Source organism: Ursus americanus, chromosome X, assembly GCF_024610735.1.
Source record: "Ursus americanus isolate L20-20 chromosome X, mUrsAme1.1.p, whole genome shotgun sequence".
NCBI lineage: Eukaryota > Metazoa > Chordata > Mammalia > Carnivora > Ursidae > Ursus > Ursus americanus.
In genome coordinates, this window is record NC_142164.1 from 70,081,800 (window position 1) to 70,094,437 (window position 12,638).

The following is a 12,638-nucleotide window of genomic DNA, read 5'->3' on the forward strand; positions in this document are numbered from 1 at the left end:
CCTCATAGAATGAATGTTTTCATTCTAGTTTAATTCAAACTAGAAGGAAGTTTTTATTCCTTTTCTAGTTTTGGAATAACTTGAGAAGAATAGGTTTTAACTCTTCTTTAAATGTTTGATAGATTTCACCTGTGAAGCCATCTGGTCCTGGACTTTTGTTCATTGGGAGTTTTTTGATTACTGAATCAATTTCTTTGCTGGCTATTTGTCTTTTCAAATGAATTTCTAGGAATTTTTCCATTTCTACCTGGTTGTCCAATTTGTTGGCATATAGTTTTTCATAATATTCTCTAATAATTTGTTGTATTTCTTTAGTGTTGGTTTTTATTTCTCCTCCTCATTTATGATTTTTTTTTTGAGTCTTCTCTTTTTCACTTGATAAGTCTGGCTAGATGTTCATCAATTTTATTGATTTTTCAAAGAATCAGCTACTGGTTTCATTGATCTATTCTATTGTTTTTTGTTTTTGTTTTGTTTTGTTTTAGTTTCTATATCATTTATTTCTGTTCTAACATTTATTATTTCCTTCATTCTGATGGTTTTACATTTTGATTGTTGTCTTTCTGAAGCTCCTTTAGGTGTAAGGATAGGTTAGAAATCTGAGATTTTTCTTGCTTCTTGAGGTCGGCGTGTATTGCTATAAAGTTTCCTCTTGGACCACATTTGTTGCATCTCAATGGTTTGGGGCTGCTATGTTTTCATTTTCATTTATCTCCATGTAGTTTTTTTTTTTATTTCTTCCTTGATTTCCTATTGACCCACTCATTGTTTAGTAACATGTTATTTAACTTCCATGTATTTATGGGCTTTACAGATGTTTTCTTGTGGTTGACTTCTAGTTTCATAGTGTTTTAGTCAGAAAAGATGTATGGTATGACACTGATTTTCTTGAATTTGTTGAGGCTTGTTTTGTGACCAAATACATGATTTATTCTGGAGAATATCAGTTGTGCACTTGAAAAAAATGTGGATTATGCTGTTTTATGATGGAATGTCCTGGATACAGCTGTTAAGTCCATCTGGTCCAGTGTGTCATTCAAAGCTATTGTTTTCTTCTTTATATTCTGTTTAGAGGATCTGTCCATTGATGTAAGTGGGGTGTTAAAGTTCCCTACTATTATTGTGTTATTATCAATTAGTGCCTTTACATTTGTTATTAACTGTTTTGTGTATTTATGTGCTCCCTTGTTGGGTGCATGGTGTTATTTTTTAAGTTTTTTAATTTAAATTCAATTAATTAACATATTATTTGTTTCAGAGGTAGAGGTCAGTGATTCATCAGTCTTATATAATACCCAGTGCTCATTACATCACATGCCCTCCTTAATGTCTATCACCCAGTTATCCCATCCCCCCACCACCCTCACCTCCAGCAAACCTTTGTTTGTTTCCTATGATTAAGAGTCTCTTATGGTTTGTCTCCCTCTCTGATTTCGCTTTGTTTTATTTTTGCTTAAGTGTTTACATTTGTTATATCTTCTTACTGAATTGTTCCCTTAATTACGATATAGTGTCCTTCTTTATCTCTTGTTACAATCTTTGTTTTAAAGTCCAGTTTGTCCAGTATAAGTATTGCTACTCCAGCTTTCTTTTGACATCCATTTGAGTGATAATTATTTCTCCATTACTTCACTTTCAATCTTCAGGTGTCTTTAAATGTAAAATGAGTGTTTTGTAGGTAGCGTATAGATGGGTCTTGGGTTGTTTGTTTTTTTCTAATCCCTTCTGTGACCTTATGTCTTTTGATTGGAGCATTTAGTCCATTTACTTTCAACATAATTATTGATGTATGTGTATTTATTATCATTTTGTTATTTGTTCTGTGGTTGCTTCTGAAGATTTTCTCTGATTCTTTCTTGTATTTCTCTTTCATGGTTTGCTGATTTTCTTTCATGCTATATTTGGCTTTCTTTCTCTTTATTCTTTCCATATTTATTAATGATTTTTGATATATGGTTACCATTAGGTTTGTATATAACCTCTTCTGCATATAGCCATCTGTAATAAGTTGATGATTGTTTAAGTTTGAACCCATTTTTTACTCTTCTCCTCCCCACATTTTTGGTATATTTTTGTCATATTTTACATCCTTTTATTTTGTAAGATCATTGATTTTTTTTTACAGAGATATTCATTTTTACTGCTTTTGTGTTTCCTACCTTCTTACCGTTACTTTTGGTTTCTCCTTTCACTCAAAAAGTCCCCTTTAATATTTCTTGCAGGACTGCTTTGGTGGTCATGAACTCCTTTCATTCTTTTTTAAAGATTTTATTTATTTTTGTGTGAGAGAGATAGCATGAGCAGGGGAAAGGGCAGAGGGAGAGGAAGAAGCAGACTCCCCACTGAGCTGGGATCCCCAAGGGGGGCTCTATCCCAGGACCCTGGGATCATGACCTGACTGAAAGACACACACTTAACTGAGCCACCCAGGTGCCCCCACCGTTAGTTTTTATTTCCCTGGAAAATACTTTATTTCTCCTTCTATTTTGAATGATAGCCTTGCTGGATAGAATTTTCTTGGCTGCAGACTTTTGCCATCAGCGCTGTGAATATATTATGCCACACACCATCTGGCTTGGAAAGTTTCTGCTGAAAAATCCCCTGCTACCCTTATGGTGTCCCCTTTGTAAGTTATTTCCTTGTTTTGTCTTGCTTTAATTTTTTTTCTTTATCAGTATATTTTGCCAGTTTAATTACAGTATGTTTTGGTGTCGATCTGCTTTGGTTGATTTTATTGAGGGTTCTCTGTGCCTCCTGGATGTGTTTCCTTCCCTGGACCAGGGAAGTTTTCAGCAATTATTTCTTCAAATAAATTTTCTTCCCCCTTTTCTCTCTCTTTTTCTTCTGGGACTTCTATAATATGAATGCTATTATGTTTGATGGAGTCACAGAGTTTCCTAAGTCTATTCTCATTTTGTGTAATTCTTTTTTTTCTCTTTTGTTCAGCTTTGATTACTTTCCACTATCCTTTCTTCTGTCATTAATTCGTTCCTCTCTTTCTCCCAGCCTGATGTTAATTCCATCAAACATGTTTCTCCTATCATTTATTGAGTACTTTATCTCTGCTATGTTATTCCTGATTTCTGCGTTAAGGTCTCACTCATGTCTTCCACTCTTTTCTCAAGTCCAGTGAGTATCCTTCTGATCATTGCTGTAAATACTTCATCAGGCATATTATTTATATCTGTTTTGCTTAGATCCTTGGCTATGGCTTTGTCCTGTTCTTTCATTTGGGATAAAGTCTTCTCATTTTGTCTCAGTCTCTGTGCCTGTATCTGTGTGTTCAGAAAGTCAGCTATGTCTCCTGTTCTTGAGCGTAATGGCCTTATGAAGAACAAGTCCTGTAGTGCCCTGCCATGTAGTGTTCCCTGTTTTCCAGGGCCTGGGAGTGTCTCCAGTGTGTGCTTCATGTGTTCTGCTGTTTTGTCCTGGCTGTTTTTTCCTTCAAGCCTTTCATTTGCAGAGGCTCTTTTTGCCAGTTGTGGGCAGTGTTTATTCCCTGACCTTAATGTGGCATGTTTTAAATAGGTGTGTTTTGTTCTCTTGTGAAACGAGACCTGTTTCCACTGTCACCAAGGCTCTGTAAATCTCCCAAGTCATGAAATGCAGTGTGAACAGTGGTTTGGGCTGTTCTTCTGGGGGAGAGGGCCCACAAAGCTGGGACAGAGACAGGCAAGAATGGGAAGGACAGTTCCACCAGAACACAGGGAAGTGGGGCTTAGTGCAAGCAAGTTAGGTCTCAGGTGTTGGCACTTTGCTGGTTTCCACAGGTGGCCCTGTGCTTATGCTGAGGGGCCAGGGAGGGAAATGGTGCCAGCCAGTTCTTTTTTCCCCAGAGGGGTGTCTCTGGGCTGTGCTTTGAGATGACTAAATAACTTACCCACTATGTGCGCCAAGCACTCTTCAAATAGCTATTTCCACATTTTATGTCCACGGGTTGTTTGCCTGCCTTTTCTCCACAAGTAGCACGATGCCCTCTGGGCTCCATCCCAGCCAAGCCTTCTGACCTTTCGAACTCCAGATGTTAAGCCACACTGATTGCCAGAAGTCACGAAATTCAGCCCCTCCCATTTTCCAAGCCAAATGGTATATAGATGCATTTTCCCTGTGCATGCCCCTGTGTGTTAGTCTGTCCATTACCCTTGTCTGCAACTACAGTTCCCACCCCACTGCAATGGCCAGGAAACATTTATCTGCCAATCTTCCTTTCTGCACTCCCTTCCTTCTTCCATGTGACCTCTTCTCTACTTTTGGTTGGTTTGTTCTGCTGGTCTTAAGGTCAATTCCTTGGTCATTTAGAATGATTTTATTATTATCTAGTTGTATTCATAGGGTAAGGCATGCCTAGGGTCCTTTGACTCTACCATTTTCCAACCTCATGTTGCTCTGCTACAGCTACATCTACCTCTCACATGGTTCCCTACCCTCCTTGTTAAGTGCTGCTTTCCATTTCTATAGCATTGTTATTTCAAGAATGGCAAATTTTGAGAAATAGAGAACAATATTATACTGGCTTAAAACTACACAAATTTATTTCCTTACTCCTCTGGAAGTCAGATAGAAGTCCAAAATGGGTTTCATTGGGCTTAAACCAAGGTGTCAGCAATGAATGATTGCATTCATTGTAGTTCTATGGGAGAATGCATTCCCTTGTCTTTCCCAGTTTGTAGAAGCCACTTGCATTCCTCAGCTTGTGGCTCCTTTCTCCATCTTTAAAACCAGAAGCATAGCATCTTCAATTCTTTCTGACTACACTGTGACCATCTGGATGACACAGCATCATCTTCCTATCTTAAAATCCTTAACTTAATCATATCCCCAAGTCTCTTTTGCCACATAAGGTGATATATCCACAGATTCCATGGATTCATATGTGGATATCTTTGAGGGTGGGATGGGCATTATTCTGCCTACTGCATTTATCTTCCTGGAAACAGAAGTCTACCTGTCTTCTCCTTTAAAAAAATTTTGCACATATACACTCCCACATATAAAGCATACAAAAGCAGACATCCTCTGATTGTTGTTGGAAGGGACCTAGAATTCAGTTCCTTTACTCCCCAGAGCAACAACATTTGGGACTACAATAAGCAGAAATTCCTAAGGCTTCCTCTTACACTGATGTTCTAGGGCCCTGGAATTCTATTTGCTACCTTAGAATTGAAGCTCTACATGTATCTCCTCTTCTCAGTGAACGTCTGTCCTTTCCTAGGAATGGTAGAGAGAAGGCATAATGCAATGGTTAAGAACACAGGCTGATGAACCAAATTGCCTATGCCCATGTCCTGGCTATAAGACTACTAATCTCTGTGACCTTGAACAAAATAATCCATCTTGATGGGCCTCACTTTATCCATCTGTAAATGGGGATGAAATTGTATGTCCTCAACTCATAAAATTACAAATGAAAGAGTAGAAATAACAACCAACACCACAGAAATATAAATAATTACAAGAGAATATTGAGAAAAATTACATGCCAAGAAATTGGACAAACTAGAAGAAATAGATAGATTCCTAGAAACATATAAGCTATCAAAACTGAAGCTAGGAGAAATAGAAATTTTAAATAGACTGATTACCAGCAGGAGATTGAATCAGGAATCAAAAAACTCCTAATGAACAAAAGTCCAGGATCAGATGGCTTCACAGGTGAAATCTATCAAACATTTAAAGAAGAAGACTAGAAGTCTTAGCCATAGAAATTAGACAACAAAAATAAGTAAAAGGAATCCAAATTGCTAAGGACAAAGTAAAACTGTCTCTATTTGCAGATGACATGACACTATAAGAAAACTCAAAAGATTCCACCAAAAAGCTGCTAGAACTGATAAACGAATTCAGTAAAGTCACAGGACAAAAAATTAATGTGCAGAAATCTGTTGCATTTCTATATTATAATAATGAAGCAGCAGAAAGAGAATTTTTATAATAATTTTTATCATGTTATGTTAGTCACCATACATTATATCCTTAGTTTTTGATGTAATGTTCCATGATTCATTATTTGTGAATAACACCCAGTGCAAGAAAGAGAAATTAAGAGAACAATCCCATTTACAATTCCACCAAAAATAGTAAGATACCTAAGAATAAACCTAACCAAAGAGGTGAAAGACCTGTACTCTGGAAACTATAAAACAGTGATGAAAGAAATTTAAGATGACACAAGGAAATGAAAGACATTCCATGCTCATGGATTAGAACAAATACTGCTAAAATGTCCATACTACCTAAAGCAATCTACACATTTAATGCAATCCCTATCAAAACACCAACAGTATTTTTCATAGAACCAGAACAAACAATCTTAAAATTTGTATGAAACCACAAAAGATCTGATTGCAAAAGCAACTTTTAAGAAGAAAAGCAAAGCTGGAGGTATCACAATTCCAGACTTTATATTACAAAGCTGTAGTAATCAAAACAGTATGGTACTGGCACAAAAATAGACACATAGATCAATGGAACAGGATAGAAAACTCAGAAAGGAACCCACAACTATATGGTCAATTAATCTTTGAGAAAGCAGGAAATAATATCTAGTGGGCAAAAGACAGTGTCTTCAATAAATGGTGCTAGGAAACTGGTCAGCTACACGCAAAAGAATGAAACTGGACCACTTTCTCACACCGTACACAAAAAATAAATTCAAAGTGGATTAAAAACCTAAATATGAGAACCGAAACCATAAAAATTCCAGAAGAGAGCATAGGCAGTAATGTCTCCGACATTGGCCCTAGCAACATTTTTCTTGACATGTCTTCTGAGATTAGAGAAATAAAAGCAAAAATTAACTACTGGGACTACATCAAAATAAAAATCTTCTGCACAGTGAAGGAAACAATCCACAAAAGTAAAAGGAAACCTACTGAATGAGAGAAGATATTTGCAAATGATATATCTGATAAAGGGTTAGTATCTAAAATATATAAAGACCTTATACAAATCAACACCCAAAAAACAAATAATCCAATTAAAAATTGAGCACAAGAAATGAACAGACATTTCTCCAAAGAAGATAACCAGATCACCAACAGACGTACAAAACGATACTTAACATCACTCATCATCAGGGAAATGCAAATCAAAACTACAATGAAATACCACCTCACATTTGTCTGAATAATTAAAATAAAAAATACAACAAACAAGTGTTGGCAAAGATGTGGAGAAAATGAAACCTTCTTGCACTGTTGGTAAGAATGCAAACTGGTGAAGCCACTGTGGAAAACATCATGGAGTTTCCTCAAAAAGTTAAAAATAGAAACACCCTATGATCCAGCAATAGCACTACTAGGTATTTAGTAGTATGCAAGGACACTAATACAAAGGGACACTTACAACTCTATGTTTCTAGCAGCACTATTTGCAATAGCCAAATTATGGAAGTAGCCCAAGTGTCCATTGATAGATGAATGGAAAAAGAAGTGGTATATATATACAATGGAATATTATTCGGCCAAAAAAAAGGAATGAAATATTGTCGTTTGCAATGAGATGGATAGAGCTAGAGAGTGTAATGCCTAGAGAAAAATAAATACCATATGATTTCACGCATATGTGGAATTTAAGAAACAAAGGGGAAAAAAGCAAGAAAGTAAAAAGAGATAGAGAAAGAGACAAACCAAGAAATAGACTCTTAACTATAGAGAACAAACTGATGGTTACCAGAGAGGAGGTAGTGGGGGGATGGGTGAAATGGGGGATGGGATAAGGAGTGCACTTGCTGTGATGAGCACTGGGAGATGTATGGAATTGCTGAGTCACTGTACTGTACACCTGAAACTAATATAACACTATATGTTAACCATACTGAAATTAAAATAAAATTTAAAAATTTTAAAAAGTGTTAAAAAATACTATGTCTTCAGAACGGTGGTTCCCAAGTCTATCTACACATTGAAATCATCAAATATACTGATGTCTGTATCCTACTACTACAGATTGTAACTTGATCTGAGGATGTGGTCTGGGCTTTTCAACCTTTAAAATTCCAATGTGCAGACAAGTTCAGATGCCCTGGTTCAAAGGTTTGTTGTGAAGGATATACAGCTCACGGAATACATAGTTTACTTTTCCCTGCAAGTGTTGGTTCACCAAGAAGGGGACTGTTAAGTGAGATAATGTGTCAGGTTCAAGACAGCCTAGAAGTCCTATCTGGGTCTCAGTTTCCTTATCTGTAAAACTGGCATTACCATTTAGGCTACAAAACTGACATGTTTTGTAAGCCATAAAGTACTTCCCAACAGCTTTTGTGTGTGTGTGTGTGTGTGTGTGTGTGTGTGTATACATATATATATTCTCTCTCTCTCTCTCTCTCTCTCTCTCTCTCTCTCTCTATATATATATATATATATATACATATATATATATATATATATATATATATATATATATATATATACACACACACTCTATTTCACTTCACACTACACTCCCCACTGCCTTTTACCACAGGGCTCAAGGTAATTTTTGGGACCTTCACTGGTACCACAAAAAGTGAGGGTAGTAGGAAATTGGCAAGCCTGGAAGATTTCCTGACGAGAAGGCAAGACAGGGCCTAACTATCCCAGGAGGAGTCTAGGGATACAAACCATTCCTCACAAGGAGCTCCAAAGTCCCAAGTGCAAGTGAGCCCCAGAGCCTCACATGGTCAATGCAGGGCCCACCTACACTGGAAAAACTGGCCTGGAGCTGTGGAAAGGGCATAGGTGATTAAGACAGTCCTGTGCCCTTGGGCAGTTATTCTTCTTTTTCAATTCCATTGGCCCCTCTCTAAAATGACGATGCTCATATCCACTCTCCATAGGACTAAAACGAGGATGAAATGAGAACAAGGATTGGAAGGTGGTCTACAGAATGGAAATTACAGTGTAGTACCTTATAGCCACCTACTCACACCACAACAAAAAATCAAGTCACAGAGAAGTCTTCCTAAATTTTATTGGCACTGAAATAGAACATGGGTTGAGCATAAACCCCTCCAAAAACAATTTTTAAAAACCCCAAAAATACACACAAAAAACCGAATACAAAATATAACTTTTCTCCCTAGCCTCCCTGTGGGTGTGTTATTGCCCTTAAGGCAGCTAGATTGCCCCAGAATTCCAGGTTTGAATTTAGCCAGTATAGGGCATATCACCAAGAGAGTGTCAATATAATTCACAGCAATGCACATAAGACTCTCTAAAGTCAGGCGGGATGGAGTCAGGGAGGGATCAAAGCCAAGGGCTCTGGGCCAGGGGCACTGCATGAAAGGACAGTATGATCCTTTGGGGACTGAACTCTGTGGAGAAGGGAAAATAAAAAGAACAATAAAACCAAATACCAAGTACTTCAAGAATGGACTGTGACAGGTGACGTCGTTAATACTGAAAGCTTCTTACAATAATGTTTCTGGCAAAATATTCTTTTATAATATAGTATATGCTTCCCAGGTAAGGAAATGAGGCCAAAATGATCCTGCTTCAAAACTAATATCTTCTAAGGGTGCATTAGCAAGAAACACAGAAATTATATTGAATCGGATGCCACTAGAATATATAATACTGGTAGAAAAAAAAAGCACACATGAAACAAAGAAGAGGAGGAGGCTGCTCCTGTGTTGAGAGAAAGGGGTTAGAATATAGAAGGGACAAGGCCAGAGCCCCCAACAGCTCTCTGAAGCCCGTGTGAACAATTCCCCCCACTGGCAAGAGTCCTGGATAGGGCTGGCTAGGTTTTGGGGTAACCATCCCTACTATTCTAGCTGGAGGGAATTTGGGGATTGGAATGGGGAGGGGCAGATCCCAAGAAGGGAGGAGCCCAGAATAACAGTAAGGGATACCTCTGCCCATAGAGCTTCCTTAAAACAAGCCTAGGCTCCCATAAGGCATTGAGGGAGGATCTTCTAAACAGCCTTGCTTGAATAGAATGGCCAAAAGCCTTCTAAGATGTTGGTGAAGTCTCTTGAAGGTACTGTCTCCTCCCATCTCATTGTGGGGAGAAACTGACTTCCTGAACTCAGGGACAAGACTTATAAGAATTTTGTAACAGGTCCAATCTGGGAGGCATAAAGAATGACTGAACATCTTTTTAGCTTCCAATCATTATAAAGCCTAAATAACTCTAGAAGAAATGGACATTGGAAGGTCTAACCCTAGGTCAGTTGACATCCTAGAGGATATATCCAGGGTCCTGCCTCCTTCTGTAAACCCTGTGATGCTCCAGTTCTGCAAATCACAGGACCCTGAAAAGGAATGCAGTTCACGCAGGGATGGGGCTAGTTTTCAACCTACACCACGCTTAAGTCCTACAGAACAGTAAAAGTGGGGGTATTTCCCCAATCAATGGGAAATGGGAAGTGCCTCTGAGCTACGGAAGTGGTCTCTTCTAGAAAGCTAGATTAAAATGGGACAGAGAGAGAAAAGAGTGTCCAATTGGCACCATAGTGGGCCATTTATTTGCCCAAGGAAGTGAGTGAGGGCTGAGGGGCTAGGTTTGGTCCCATAGGGGCACTGAAGGCTTGGCATGACTCCAGGGCTGCTCTAGTTAGTGGCTTCAGCACAGTGTGAGTTAGGCAAGAGTATAGGAGTATGGGGGCAAGGAAGAAGGGAGGAGGGGTCCCTAGAGCCTGGGTGACCATTACATGGACTCAAACTCATCAATACGTTGCTTGGTATTGCCCTGCCGGATCTGACGCAGGGTCTTGTATTTGTCTCGGCCAAGTCGCATGTTCTCAGCATGGATCATGTCATTGGCAGTCTTCTTGGACTCATCGCGGGCATTGGCCAGTTCTGAAGTGAGGGCCTGTGAGGGTATAAGGGGATGAGGGGTTAATGGCTTGCTCTTACTTTACCTCCCCTTATTTAACCAGATTCATCAGATTCATTCTTTCTCTCTCTCTCCCTCTCTCTCTCTCTCCCTCTCCACACATACACACTCCTTCACTCCTCTCTTTTTACACTCAAACACATACACATATTTTTGAGGGCCATTTTCAGCCCTGTTGGGACTGCAGTGGGGCAAGAATAAAACAAAAAACCCACAAACTTAGGGGACTAATGGCAGGTATTCTCTGAGAGTAGAGCAACTTATCAAAGATTCAGGTAGAAATTGGGTCATGGTATTTTATGGATACAAGAGATAAATGGAGTGTGGGGCAAAAAAAAAAAAAAAAAAGCAAGAGGTGGCCCAAGGTCTGATTGATAAGTGATGGGTGCCTACCCTTAAAGCTCTCATTAGAGAAAGGCTCAGACTCCCATACTCCATTGAGACAGGCTCCTCTACCTAACTCCATGATGATCTAGGGAATGCACAGGATATCTTTGACCCTTTGGCCCTGCCAGGATACCTTCAGGTGCTTTTGCACACGCTCATTCTTCTCCGCCTCAGTGGTACGTTCCTCCTCACTGCGATCCTTGGCCATGGCATCAGCCTGCAAGTCAGCACTGGCCTCTGCCCCATTCTCATCCTGCTCATCCTGCTCATTCTCAGCCGGCTCAGCTACATGAGGTGTACTCATAGCAGTCTTCAGCTCAGCACGGGTCTTCTCCAAGTCTTCTTGTACCATCTGAGCCTGTCCAGTAACAGAGGGCATGAAGAATCAGCAGTCAGATCAAGCTAACTTGTGGCATCCTACAAGTGCATAGAATGGCCAAGCAGGAGGTAGGCCATGTCACTGTGTCTGCCTTTAGTTTCTGTACCTGTACAATAGTAATAATTTACCAACTTCCTTGGTGTATTGGAGAATTCTGGGAAGTATTTGAGAAAGCCCATGATGCCTGCTGTTAAGGAAGGAAAGAGTACGGAGCCCAAATCTGATGAATCAAAGAACTGAAACCTATGCATGTGGTACCCTTTCTCATAATGTTTTTGTTCTGGGCACTGTGTCTCACCTTCTGCTGCCATTCCACAGCCTCACTTTCCTTCTTCTGTCGGGCCATCTCCAGCTGGGAGATTCGAGCTGTCAACTCTGCCATTTCCAAGGCCTATGGATAAATTGGAAACTTGTGAGAGCTGAGCCTTCTAGTTCTCAGGACCTAGGTATCTTCAACCCCCGTACCCCTGGGGAATCCATAGGGAACCTGCTGTTCCACTTGCTTGCTGTCCTGGAGGCTCTTTTTACCACACCTCCTCCAGGAAGCCTGGAGGACCACTCCTATTCTCAGATCTACTGTTATTAACTCCAAATCATTTCCTTAGAAGTCAGAGATCTACACCTAGACTACAGACCTCCTGAACACAAACGTCATTTCTCTCTTCCTCATCTCTTTTTCTCTTCCTCTCCCTCTCCCCCACTTCCCTCTCTCTCCCCCACTCTCTTTCTCTCTTGCATGCATTATTGCCCACTGCATATTTAGGGCCTTCATAAAGCTTTGGAAATCACTGTGTCACTGCCTGAAGTGCCAGACTTTTTCCTGTTTTCTTAGAATGTTCAGGTCTCCACTAAGACTCCTCCCAGGGCAAGTATAGGAAAAACACTGTAGTATCACAAGGCAACCTGAACAAGGGAAAAAGCTTATGCACACCCTCACACCTTGGACACATCTATATCCTAGAGGAAGATTCCCCCTGGTAATTAGGTCTTAGTTCCTGCATTCACACTCCAAACAGTAGAGGGAAAGAACATATATCAAGGAATTTGGGACATAGGT

The 12,638-nt window shown here is 39.6% G+C and overlaps 1 protein-coding gene across 1 annotated transcript in view; it reads right to left on the bottom strand.

Moving 5' to 3' along the window:
• Nucleotides 1-8,928: 8,928 nt before the first annotated feature.
• Nucleotides 8,929-12,638, bottom strand: part of MSN (moesin) — a 65,253-nt gene continuing 61,543 nt past the window's right edge. Inside the window, exons 11-13 of the mRNA XM_087860015.1 lie at nt 11,880-11,972; nt 11,336-11,560; nt 8,929-10,791 (exon numbers count right to left, since the gene is read on the bottom strand). Of these exons, the coding sequence (XP_087716141.1) occupies nt 10,627-10,791; nt 11,336-11,560; nt 11,880-11,972 (483 nt within the window). The 3' untranslated portion in view covers nt 8,929-10,626. The remainder of the gene's footprint in view (nt 10,792-11,335; nt 11,561-11,879; nt 11,973-12,638) is intronic.